The sequence below is a fragment of the Lacerta agilis genome, chromosome 14 (genome assembly GCF_009819535.1).
Source record: "Lacerta agilis isolate rLacAgi1 chromosome 14, rLacAgi1.pri, whole genome shotgun sequence".
Classification (NCBI taxonomy): Eukaryota; Metazoa; Chordata; class Lepidosauria; order Squamata; family Lacertidae; genus Lacerta; species Lacerta agilis.
The window spans coordinates 10,305,929-10,319,557 of record NC_046325.1 but is presented as its reverse complement, the minus strand read 5'-3'; the positions used below and the strand labels follow the sequence as shown (position 1 = coordinate 10,319,557).

At 42.7% G+C, this 13,629-nt stretch overlaps 1 protein-coding gene across 1 annotated transcript; it reads left to right on the top strand.

The window, feature by feature from the left end:
- Positions 1-7,278: 7,278 nt before the first annotated feature.
- Positions 7,279-13,220, top strand: LOC117057376 (vomeronasal type-2 receptor 26-like). The gene is made up of 5 exons (XM_033168218.1): positions 7,279-7,569; positions 7,804-8,673; positions 9,604-9,831; positions 10,617-10,743; positions 12,319-13,220. The coding sequence occupies exons 1-5, from the start codon at positions 7,279-7,281 to the stop codon at positions 13,218-13,220; spliced, it is 2,418 nt and encodes an 805-aa protein (XP_033024109.1).
- The last annotated feature ends 409 nt before the right edge of the window (positions 13,221-13,629 follow it).

Here is a 13,629-nt window from a genome sequence, read left to right as displayed (position 1 = left end):
CCAACGGATCGGGGCCGAAAGGGCTGCTGCACACGGGGCGGGCAGGGAGCGCCGACTACGCTCCCCGCTCCCGGCCCGACACAGCCAAATCGCGCAGGGGCGAAAAGCACCGCGCGATGGGTAGGCCTCACCCGGCCGCCGCCGGGACACGCGCCGGAACGCTGAGGCGGCTCAAGTCCGCTACGGCCCCCGCGCGCAAAGGCGGGCTCCCGCCGGCCGCCGACCCGTGCCGGGCCGGAACGAAGCCGCGGACAGCGGCGTCAGGCCGCCCCGCCGAAGGGCCGCCGGCCCGACGAGAGGAGGGAAGCCAAGCGATCCTCCGCGGCGCCACCCGCTCTCGGCTGCGCAGCACCTGGTTGAGGCAAGCACGGCTCGGCGCAGGGCAACGGCCCCGCGCCGCCCGGCTGCCTCGCGGGATAGCAGAGAGGCCGCGCCAAATGGCGCCCGGCCGCGCCGGCGAGGCCAACAACTCAGCCGCGAACCACAAGCGAAGAAAGGCTCCGAACCCCTCGTGTGCAGGTACCAACGAGCACCGCACCGCCGGCTTAAGCAGGGGGGGGATTAGTCGGTCACCCGGAGCCCACCGCCGCACGGCCGGGGACGGCCGACGCGTTAAGGACCCGGGCGCCGTGAACGGGATGGGGATGGGGTTGGGGGTGGGGGTGGGGCGGGTTGGAATGAAGCCGGAGGATGGGTGAAGGAAGGTAGATTCCTTTCTTTCCTTATCCTATTAAGGCAAGGCCAAGGAAAGGTATAAAGGAGGGATATAGAATTGAAAGGCAAAGCCAAGTAGCAAGGCAAATACAACCGTCTTGCTCAGAAGCTCCTTCTGCAGCGCCTCATCAGACCGAGATCCGTTGCACACCGCAAAAGTGAAACCAAAGTTTCACAAACTTAGGTTTTAAAGGCAAGAACTGTCAATCAAGCACTTGGCTACATGCTAAACTCCCCAGCAACTTGCCTCAACCAATCCTAGCTGTGGCCAGCCCAAAACACCCTCCCATAACTTGGAGCTGCTCCTTTAACCCTTCTGCAACCCGTGCTCTCTTCGATGGGAGAACACGCTTTCCCAACCTTCTATAAATCTGGGTCTTGAGGCTCCTCTACCAGGCCAGAGGATCACCACACACTCCCCTTCTAACTGGTTTGGGCTTATTATTCTCTCTCCAGAAGATCTTTTCCTTTCTCACTGAATCGAGATCCAGGTAGAATGTTCCCTCACAACTCCAGTTCTCCTTTCTCAAATTAAGCTACCCATTTCTCAGCTGTTGGTATACTCTTAAAAATTTCTAGCCACTGTCTTTTAATTGAACACCCAGCTCAGAGGCTTCCTTCTCTGGTTATAGGTGTTTCCTCAGGGAGAATTACACATAGAGCTCGGAGGCTATACTACTAGGAAACCAAACTCTCAACTCCATTTCTTTACCCCTTCAAAAGTGTCACATCCATGATAGGTGTACTTGCAGTCAATCAGAATGAGTCACCAACCCAGGACATTGCGAGCTGCACCATTCTGGGTGATTTCTGCTGCACTGCACCACCAAACTCTGGTCTATCTGAGATTTCCCTCACAGTTTCGATAATTTCTTCCTCACTTTTAAATCAAAAAGTCTTCCAGAGTGGTTTACATACAATCAGCTAAAACAAGTCCACATCATTCAGTTCATTTTCATTCTCCTCTCTTACTACACCACTCAATCATTATCAATCATACTACAAAGAGAGGAGCTGGCTAAATTATGGTGGGTGATTAAGAAAAGTACTCATTTATCTGATTCTAAGATCCTACCTGTGGAATCTTGAAAAGACCTAAGATATCTGCCATGCGTGAGGAGGTATCAGAGCTGAATCCACCTATAACTCCAATTACATTTTCCTGGATACCACATTTGTAGTTGGGGACAACGTGATGTGATTTAAAGAGCAGGTCCAGAATGGTGCGATAGGTCATTCTAGAATCAGTATAGCTGTCATAGATGTGGAACCCAAGGGTAACATTGGGCAAGATATTGGGATTATAATTGATCTCATCAATGGCAAACACCAGGGCAAGGATGTGCTGGTAGAACTTGGTCACCACACTACAAATAAAGTTGGCATGTCGTCAGATAATTAACCAATGCACAAAACATTTTATCAGAGTATTTATCTACACACAGTATTCACCTACAGTATTCAGTTGCCTGGCTATAAGGAAAAGTTACAACCAGAAAAGTTATTCATCTGGCAAGTCCTGTTGAAAATAAGGGGGAAAGTATTGTTGGTAACATTTGTGTATTGTCCCTTTGGACTTCTACATTATCAAATTAGGCAAGTTTGGTTCAGTCTTCAGACCAAATCATTTTGTATGACTCAGAACACACATACAGGTGAAACTTGAAAAATTAGAATATCGTGGAAAGGTTCATTTCTTTCAGTAATTCAACTTAAAAGGTGAAACTAATATATGAGATAGACTCATGACATGCAAAGCGAGATATGTCAAGCCTTTATTTGTTATAATTGTGGTGATTATGGCGTATAGCTGACGAGAACCCCAAATTAACAATTTCAACTTTGGGGTTTTCATCCGCTGGACGCCATAATCATCACAATTATAACAAATGAAGGCTTGACATATCTCGCTTTGCAATGGCTAATGAAAACAATTGCTTACATAAATGGACTTTTCCACAATATTCTAAGTTTCATCTGTATTCTGGAAACTATATAGTGTGGGTCATATATTTTCTTGGGCTTTTTAAAATCAATTTTGTTCTTTACTCTGAATTAATTACAGCTTGAAGCATCTAGTCTGCCACAGGGTTATAGCTGAAGTTTTCTGGGAGTTCATGAAAAGGCTGAATACAATACTAGGCTTCCATGTACCTTCAGCATCTAGGTTTTTAATCATTTGAAACCACAACGTTGGAGACTACTTTCTTCTGCATCCCTTTATCTCAGCATTGTCTATATGTGAGCTGGGCAACTTTGGCCATTAGTTGACTCTAGCTCCAGCCAGCATGGCAAATGAAGAGGGAATATATAACCTGTAGCCCAGCAACATCTAGATGACAACAGGCACTCAATATATATGACCCATACTATACATTTTCCAGAATATGTGCGTTCTGAGACATACAAAACGATTTGGTCTGAAGACTGAATCAAACCTGCCTAATTTGATAATGCAGAAATCCAAAGGCACAATATTCAAACAGCTCCAGGCACTCACCAGGGTTTTAAAAAGGGTTCTTTCCCAACCCTACCAACTTACACCTGGGGTTAAACTTGGGAGTATTTGCATACAAGGCATCTGGTGCTGTACCAGCAAATTGTTTGCTGCCCTGGTTGCAGGTTTCTCTTTAGCAACCTATTCTGTAAAACAAATGCATCATTCAAACTAGTCATTTGATACCATAAGCAGGTAGTAGTCAGCAGTTTTGTTTTTCCCATTTGAGCTTTTCCTTGGAAAAAAATATATATTCAATGGGAACAAAGTATGGACTGTTATTTCCCCCTCTCCCCTTATTCCCCCTCTCTTTTATGCTATGCATTCCCTAGTTAGTTGATCATGACAGCAGTAATCCAGAGCCACCCTTCTCACAGCAGTGTGCCTGGATCTTACCTGGATGGGGTGAGGGAGGGCAGCGATGGGATGTGAAGGCACCAACAGAGCCACTCATTCCCTCACCTTTGTGTCCTCACCACCACCCTACCTCATTCCAGCCTCAACCTATTAAGCTGCAGCCACTCTGTCCCCCTTTTCCTTCTCAATTACTGCTATCTCCTCTCCCTCTGTCACACTGTTCTGTCTCACTGCCTTTCCCCTCCACTTTTCTTCCAATTGCCATCCACCAATACAGACCTAGGCTGGGGACTACATAGAGTCCTCAGATTTCAAGCTGACTCGCTCTTTTTTTCTTTTTTAGCCACCTCCCTTTTCTCCATCCTCTCTCCTTTGCCACCAATATAAAATTAGGCTGAGTACTGCATATAAACTTCAGGTTGCAAGCTGCTACTTATGAAATACAGAGCTATATAGTTCCAGTTACAGGTAAGTAGCCGCGTTGGTCTGTCATAGTCAAAACAAAATAATTTTTTTTAAAAAAAATCCTTCCAGTAGCACCTTAGAGACCAACCAAGTTGGTCTCTAAGGCGCTACTGGAAGGATTTTTTATTTTATTTTTTATTTTGTTAGAGCTATATAGGTTGAATATAGCTGAACGTGTGCAAATTTGGTGTGTGGGGGGGTTGAATGCTTTCCCTTCCATACTTCCCTCATATACTGAGAAGACTACCTACCTACATAAAATAATCAGAGCGGAGATTGGTTGGACCATAAAAGGTTAATATTGCTAAATGTCCAATTGACTATAACAGCACAATTTATACTCACAGGTGTCTGCGCATTTCATTTCCTTATCTAGTCATCTATCAATATAATATTTTAAAAAATCTAATATATTTTCAAAGAAATACAATCTGCAGTTGGTTATACAAATATCAAGACTAAGCACCACTTAAAAAAAAGCCATTCAATTTTCTTACGTTGGGACTTTAGACATGACCTCAGAAGGGTGATTGTCGAATACAAACTTAGGGAAAAGGTAGCGCATGAATGATGCCATCCCACCAATGATGAGATTACTGCGCTCGTACCACTCATGTGGAATATGCACAGGATTATTTCCAGTGCATTTACTAGCATGCACTTTGAACACCGTGTTTGGGAGCAACAGAAGGAGAAGTAGCACCAACATCCTGGTGGCAAACACACTTCTGCAACTGACTCCCCTTTTCTCTCAATCTACAACCTCATTAAGGCTGCCGGCCTGATTTCTGCATCCTGTCTGGGATGGAAACAGACTCTGTCGGGGCACTGTCATCCAGATTGTCAAGGGACATAGTTGAAAGCTTGAGATGTAAATTGAAATAGAGAAAGCCCATGTGGGCTGAGGTGCTGGACGCGGTCCTGCAAAGGGCCTCCACAAAGGAAGGTGTTAGCGCTTATTATTGGAAATAAGAGTTGCAACAAACACACATTCAGACATTTGTTGTTGTTTTTTATTATCTCCACACCAGTTATTCTATTTCTTGCAGAAGAGTATGTTGAGGTTCTTGTGTGAGGTATATATGCATGAGGATTCTGGTGCAGACATATAACACTAGGATTCCTTACCTGCTAGGTCACTTCAAGAAAACCTGTTCGTTGAGTTTTCATCCTGATTTGTTTGAGAACATTGCATGAAACATATATTATTTTCGGATGTGTTTCCTCATCATTTTCCTTATCATAAAAAGTTGGATTTGGGGAGGGACAGTTTTGTTGAAGGGTTGTTGCAGATGGACACAATACCAACATTAATTGTATAACCTGAATTTACTGGTATGTGACTGGACCTCATCCAAATATAGTGACAGATTGGAAGCCCTCATATGCCAGTGGTGTGGTGGTTGCAAACTGAACTAACATAAATATTATATCTGAATCTAAGTGTTATAGATATATGCTTCATTTTCTATTTTTCAAAAGGATGCTTTAGCTTTAAATAGGGTAGGGTTTGGTATGCTCACCAGTAAGTATTTTAAACAGATAAATTTTAAAGCAGGTGGCCAACTTTTGAGTTTTAGTAGATGTGGACTGCCTGCATTGGCCTAGATGACAGCTGGAGGTCTATTTGAAATCTGTCATACCATAGAACAGTGTTTCTCAACCTTGGGTCCCCAGCTGTTGTTGGACCTACATCTCCCATCACTCTTGACTACTGGGATGATGGGAATTGTAGTCCAGCAACAGCTGGGGACCCAAGGTTGAGAAACACTGTTCTATGGTATGACAAATATGTTTTCTGCAACAGTTATACAAACATATTTTCAGCAGACCAATGCTTTGCAGAAGTGATTTTCTTCTCTGTAATTATCTAAAACACTATAATTGAAATCACAAGATGAAAGCTCAAATGTTTATGTGAGAAAGGAAAGAATTAAAGTCAGAAATGGTTTTAAGCACTCCAGAAATCCATAAACTGCTAAGATTAGAGAAGAGATGGGGGTATTTTGATTTAAAAAAAGAAAAAACCCTATCCTTTTGTAGATTGTTCAATTTCTGTCTCTTAATTGTCATTCAAACCATGCAAATTTAAACCATGATTTTGTTATGCTGCTGTGGTTATGGATAGGGTGCATTAATGTCTCTCTGAGTAGTGCATTAGAAGAGTTCAGCTACCACCCAAAGTGTCATGTTTAGTTCAGGCAGATGAGAGCAGAATGAAGCCGTAGCCTGAAACAGGACAGTCCATGTTCAGGGGGAGGTTTGCTGTCATGATGCTGTTTTGCCTGCTTCTTCTTTCACATATGGTATGCAAAGTGAATACTATTAAGTGTGTGAGAAGCAGTGCTGTGTATATTCCGCATGAGTGGTACGAGTCTGGAGATCTCCTCATTGGTGGGGTAGCAACTCATATCAATTACATTTTCCCCAAACTTCTTTTCAACAAACACCCTCCTCAGTTCTGGGTTGATGTCCCATTGTAAGTAAATAGGCTTTTTCATTGTACTGATATTTGTAATTCTAAGGATTACTGTAATGTACTTTGATTGCTTTGAAAAACAGGAAAAGAAGACCCTGTTTCTGACCAGAAAATGAAATGCTGAAAACTAAGTGCATTGCCTCCAGGTTTTCAGAGAGGTGGCATTTTCAGAGAGGGAAAAGAGAGATGGCAGGATGAAACGGGGGTGGAGGCTCTCTGCTTGAACATATGTTCTCCGGAGCCAACCCAATCCCCACACATTCTGTATAACCCTGAAGTCTCCCAGATCCCCGGCGGGGGACTGGGAAGGATAAACACCCAATGCCTGAGCCAAGGTCTCCCTACACCTGAAATTTAATAAAGTTGTGGCCAATGTTAATCCCATACCACGTTGTCTTGAGTCATTATTCCGCTCAGGGGTCGCCTGGGGTTGGGGGGGACTCCGCCTGCCCACGCAAAGAGGGAGAGAAAACTGAGTGGCAGAAAGATCTGAAATGAGAATGGAAGGCTCTGGCTACTTTAGGCTCTGGTCCTACCCTAAAAGCAGCTTTGTGGGGGAATTGTTTCCAGATGAGATGTCAAAAACATATGGACAGCTTGTAATATCACCAATCTCTTGACCACACAAGTGCTTTAAAAAATGCAGTCTAACTTTGACTAATTTAGAAGATTCTGCCCTGTCTCTATACTTAGGCAGCTGACTTGTCAAACACTGTGTTAAATTGATTCAGAGTACACTGAAATAGCAAGTTACTTTATTTGCAGCATGGTGACCAAGTTCTATCAGCATGTCCTGTCCCTGGCATTTGCTGTTGACAAGATCAACGAGAATTCCAAGATCTTGCCCAACATCACTCTCGGGTTCCACATCTATGACAGCTATGCCAAATCAAGGATGACCTACCGTGCCACTCTGGACCTGCTCTTTAAATCACATCAGTTTGTCCCCAACTACAGATGTGACATCAAAGAAAATGTAATAGGAGTCATTGGGGGGCTGAGTTCTGACATCTCTTCCTGCATGGCAGATATCCTGGGTCTTTACAAGATTCCACAGGTAGGATCTGAGTATTGGAGTAATCAGAATTTCACCAAAGGTTGCTCCAAATGTTGCAGGGGTGAATATTGAATAGAAAACTAATGTGTGGACGTAAAAAGTGGGGGACATCGTCCTAAAAAGAAGAACATTGGGGATATATGGGACTGTAACTTTATGAAAATAATTATGTAAATGAGAATATAATGACCTTTGTTACCATTCCAAAATGTCTGTCTTTTTCTTTCCCTTTAGATTTCATTTGGCTCATTTCAACCAACACTGAATTATCCAGCTCATTTCATTTCATTTTACCGTATGGTTCCTAATGAAGACCTTCAGTACCAAGGAATCATTGAGTTATTTCAACACTTCAAATGGAAATGGATAGGGCTCATTGCTCAGGATGATGAAGGTGGAGAACGTTTCTTGCAAACCATAGAGCCCATGCTTTACAAGAATGGAATCTGTTCAGCATTCACAGACAGAAGCAAAAAAACTATGCATTTGTCCAGCGATGCACATGAATTGATTGACAATATACGCCTTAAAATGCCAGCTTTCATATCAAGCAAAGCCAATGCAGTTCTGATATATGGAGAAAGTGCAGCTATAACATTTACAGGAAATACTATAGCAGCATCCAGAATAATGCAAGTAATATTTTCTCAACACAGATCTAGAGCTAAAGTTTGGATTACCACAGCCCAAATAGATTTTCCATTATATAGATGGCAAAGCTTAATTACCACAGATATACAAACATTTCATGGTGCTATCTCGTTTGCAATTCACACAGAAGAGATTCAAGACTTCAAATACTTTCTTCGGGGTGTATATCCTAATTGGGCAAAGGAAGATGGTTTTATAAAAGATTTCTGGCAACAAGCATTCAGTTGTTCATTCTCCAATGTGTCAACAAACACTGGAGAAATATGTACAGAAGAGGAAATGCTGGAAAGCCTTCCTACACCTTATTTTGAAATGAGCATGACTGGCCACAGCTACAGCATCTATAATGCTGTGTATGCTCTTGCACATGCCTTACATATCACAAACTCAGCTAAAGCCAGCCACAAGGAAGTAGGAGGCAGCTTCTCTCCACAAAATACGGAAGCCTGGCAGGTATTGATTTCTTCTAAGGCATACGTCCAGCTTGCATACAATTCTGAATCCTTACATGTAACTCTCACACATTTGCTTTAAGGACTTTTCATCACTGACCTCCAGAAATTTTCCAGGATTAATGTAGTCAATGATAACAAATATAATCCTATTGTATGGGAATTGTGGCATTTCTAAAATATATATTAAAGAGCTATTAATTGTTGTAGGCTTCCATATGCAACACATCAACAACTGGCAACAACTCCCGCCCCTCTGCAGGAAATCCATCTAAGGGCAAACCACCAATAGGGGGAGCCCTATGACTTACATCAAATAGGGGCACCCTGAGGGGTCCCCATTGGGGTGGCATGGCCCTAGCCTATGTCCAGGCATCAGACGGAATCCACACACCCAGATCACTTTAGAAGGATACCCTTAATGAGAAGGGGCAGGTGAAGGCTACAGCCTCCCCCTCCAACCAAACAAAGGCTTACCCAATGCCTAACTTCACAAAGTTGTGATGATTGCTACAAGGTAGGTGAAAACCAAATGGCTGCTGCCAATTTGCCAAGTGGAAAAAATTCCTACCCAGCCCCAACAATATGGCGGCCGACATTTGTCTATAGCAAGGCTGTGTCATAGCAAAGCATAAAAAGTGGGAGATCTAGTGAAGGGTGTCACAGTTTAAGATTCCTACAGCCCTGCCTCCCACCAGTGCTGATTGGACAGTGAGGCCACCCCTAGGCAGGGCCCCACCCAGCGCCGGCAACACAACCTGGACAGTGACGGGGGGGGCATCAATCTCTGCCCATCTCCCGATCACTGCAGGGGCCCTGATGCCTGGCTGCAACGCCTCTCACCTGAAAATGTGAGCGGAGTTTTTGGAGTAGTGCAACCCAGAATGAGACCATAACAACACTTTTTAGTGCTTTCTCTTTTCTTTCCTAGCTCCATTCATTTCTTCAGAGGATCTCATTCAACAACAGTGCTGGAGATGATATTACGTTTAATGAACATGGAGAATTAGTAGCTGGATTTGATATTACAAACTTGGTCACTTTCCCAAATCAGTCCTTCATCAGGGTCAAAGTGGGAAGGCTGGATCCTCAGGCACCTCCTGGGGAAAAACTCACCATTGATGAAGGCAGAATCAAATGGCAAAGAGGCTTGACTCAGGTGAGGAAATACCCGCACTGCCTTCCAAATATCAACATTCATAGCCATACATTAAACTGGATGGCCAGAGATGCAAAGTTAGCTAAGGCAGGACACTTCAACATAATACAGCTTTAAATTTATTGTAGTACATTTTAATTCTAGAACAGGAAAATAACATGTGCAAGACATTTCAGAGGAGCTAATCCAGTACACCTTGGTTCTCAAACTTAATCCTTTCTGGAAGTCTGTTCCAAAGCCAAAGCATTCCAAAACCAAGGTGCACTTTCCCATTGAAAGTAATGCAAAATGGATTAATCTGTTCCAGACAATACAGGGTATTTCAGTGGAGCTAATCCAGTATTTTAATCTGCCCATACTTAAAGACTGGACTCTGAAACCTGACTCTACTTCTCTGGCCTGCCATTAAACCCAATTAGATTAACATCCATTATATATGGCGACCCTACCTTGTGGTAGTCCCTAGAAGACGGCATGCATTAGCCTATAGTTTCATCCATCAGAAATGATTTGACAATACATTTCTCCAGCCAATTTTCAGTTAAAATGATTCTATTGCATTAGCTTCTGCCTTTACACTTATATTTTTTAGTTAGTTTGTTATTGGATTTGTTACATAATGAACTGTATACATTCCTAAAGCAAGAAACTAGGGTGGTTATAGTGCAATGAATGTAGCTTAATTTTATAGTGTGGCTACGATTCCTGCTTAGTGGTAGACCTTATGACTTAAGATGAATTGCTCAAAACAATTAATTAATGATAAATGCTTCCTCGTTGGATAGGTGCCACCCCTTTCAGTATGCAATGACTATTGCCCTCCTGGTTACAGGAAGAAAAAGAAGGAGGGGCAGAAGTTTTGCTGCTATGATTGTGCTGCATGTCCAGATGGGATGTTCTCAAATGCAGAGGGTACGAAATATTGTATTAAGATATACAAAAAGAAACATTTCCTCTTTTGCAAGTTTGCTGTTGTTAACATTGCAGTTTTTTTCAAATTGTGGTACTATGTGTTTTTCTCATTGTTTACATAGATATGTTTTACGGGTATTTTATGTTAATCATCTAGAGGAAATTATTTCCCTTTTTTGTAAAAAAGAAAATAGAAGAAGAAGAAGAAGAAAAGAGGGAGGGAGGGAGGGAGGACTGAAACTTGTCATGTGATGTTATGTTAAGAGATAAATTCATCAGTTTAAATTGAAATGGAAGAATAGGAAACACACTTATTTCTTTTTGAGGTGACTTGGTCAAGTGTACATTAGGTGGGTTCCTGGTAAAACAGATTTTAAACTGCCATAGCCAGAAAATTGTTGCCCAGAAGATCAATATCCAAACAAAGGGAAAGTTCAGCTCATTCCAAACATACCAAATTTCCCAGTCTTTAATTAAACTTTGGTAATGGTTGGAAATTTCTCTGCAATACTTCTCTTTGGTAACAGTCCTGATGCTTGGCATCTTCATAAAACACCATGACAAGGTCGTAGACAAAGCCAACAATAGAAGCCTAACCTACATTGCCAACATACCCAACAAGACTTGAAACAAGAAATATGGGTTAACAGGTTATATTTATTAAAATAAACCAGCTATGGATTCTGCTATCAGAATAAATCAAACAAACTAACCCAAACCAATGAAGTCTGCAAGGTGAGGTGGATTGTTGGAAGGATTTCAACCCTCCCATCTCCTGAGCCAGGTGCCATTCACACACTGTGATCATGCAGCAAGGCTCAAGGAAACTCCACCTTGTGCGTTCCTTGGATATATGAACCTGACATGCACACTGTGGCACCATTGGCCAGCACTCACCCTAATGCACCTGACAGGCCCAAACTCTATTCTGGCTCTGATAATTTCCAAAATCTACTCACCCACCCAGACCAAATGCCAGTTTGCCAGAATCAAAGCACCACTCCAGTCATGCAGACAACACTTTGTAGTGTGAAGTAGGCAAAACAAACAAACAAAAACCACCTTGACACAGACCAATTAGTGTCATCCCCCAAATCAGGTGTCTCAGTGAAAAGAGGATAGTGTGGTGTGGAAAGGGCTTAAATATTCTGATCTCCTCTCCTATAGGGCAAATTGTCCCATTACCCATGCAAGTAGGTCTTCTCTTCTTGCAGGGGAAGAGGGCATGGCAAACGTGTCCACCAACCCCATATGGGGGGAAGGAGTGGAATTCTCCACATCTCCTCTGCTTCTTCTGCTCATCAGAATGCCTGATTGCTGCAGTGATTCTCTCTTTTCACTGTATAGTGGTTGTTATTCCCAAAGGTGGCTGGAAGGTGGTCAAAAACCAGTACATAAGCCCACAAATTCCTGTGGAAAATTCTGGGTTTGATCTCGGGCATGTCTTTTTTGAAGCAAGAAATGTTCAGATGTTTTTTCAACCTTCCATGGTGATTGTAGGCTAGGCAGACATATCTAGATGTTCTTGAGGGCAATGCTCTTTGAATTAAACTTCAAATATTCTGTTTTCCCCAGACGTGGAAACTTGTGTTACGTGTCCAGATGATCAATATCCAAACAAAGGTCAGGATCAATGCATTCCTAAGATTCCAAACTTTCTAGCATTTGATGACACTCTGGCTATTGCTCTAACCTCCTCTGCGGTTTTCTTGTCCCTGATCACATTTCTGGTGCTTGTCATTTTCATTAAATATCGAGACACTGCCATAGTCAAAGCGAACAACAGAAGCCTCACCTACATTCTCCTCATCTCCCTTCTCTTGTGTTTCCTCTGCTCTTTGCTGTTCCTCGGAAGGCCTAATGAAGCAACCTGCCTTCTGCGACAAACTTCTTTTGGCATCATCTTCTCTGTGGCCCTCTCTAGTATCTTGGCCAAAACCATATCTGTGGTTTTGGCATTCATGGCTACCAAGCCAGGATCAAGGATGAGGAAATGGGTGGGGAAACGACTAGCTTATTCTATTATTCTATCTTGCTCCCATATTCAAGGGGGAATCTGTGCTCTCTGGTTGGCAACATCTCCACCATTCCCAGATTTGGATACACAGACAATTACTCATCAAATTGTATTCTTATGTAATGAAGGGTCAGTCCTAATGTTCTACTGTGTCTTGGGCTTTATGGGCTTCCTGGCCATTATCAGCTTCACTGTAGCTTTCCTAGCCAGGAAGTTGCCTGACAGCTTTAATGAAGCCAAGTTCATCACCTTCAGCATGCTGGTCTTCTGCAGTGTTTGGCAATCATTTGTCCCAACCTACCTGAGCACAAGTGGGAAATACATGGTGGCTGTGGAGATCTTTTCCATCTTGGCTTCCAGTGCTGGGTTGTTGGGTTGTATCTTTTTTCCAAAATGCTATATTATTCTGGTGAGACCTGAGTTGAACAACAGAGAACAACTTGTACGAAAGAAGAGATAAATTACAAGTCTTTGTCTTCCTAATTATGTGCTAGATCACCTTCATGGAAATAAAAAAGAGAGACATAAAGTGTATTGGACATTTTGAAGGAAATAAAATATTTCAGAAATTTGATTTTTGTTTTGATGCAATGAAATTGTTTTATTTATTTAGTCACTTTCAAATCTTTTCTGGCATGGAGAATAAAAGAAAGAAGAGAAGGGCATGAACTTCTGCTCAAGAAGTCAACATTTTTTTCCCTGCGTCATTGTTTAGCACATTTTCCTGCGTCATTGTTTAGCACATGAATCTACAAGAAGACTACTGCTGGATCGGACCAAGAATGTCTGTATAGTTCAGTTTTCTGCTCTCACAATGGCCAACTAAATGCTCAAGCGAAGCCCAAGAAGAGACAGCACTCTCCCCACTT

Excerpts from the sequence above, each read along its gene's own strand:
- LOC117057376 (XM_033168218.1), top strand. The coding sequence starts at position 7,279 with ATGGTGACCAAGTTCTATCAGCATGTCCTGTCCCTGGCATTTGCTGTT. Across the intron at positions 9,832-10,616 it reads GGCAAAGAGGCTTGACTCAG|GTGCCACCCCTTTCAGTATG; the intron begins GTGAGGAAATAC and ends CTCGTTGGATAG. Across the intron at positions 10,744-12,318 it reads GATGTTCTCAAATGCAGAGG|ACGTGGAAACTTGTGTTACG; the intron begins GTACGAAATATT and ends TGTTTTCCCCAG.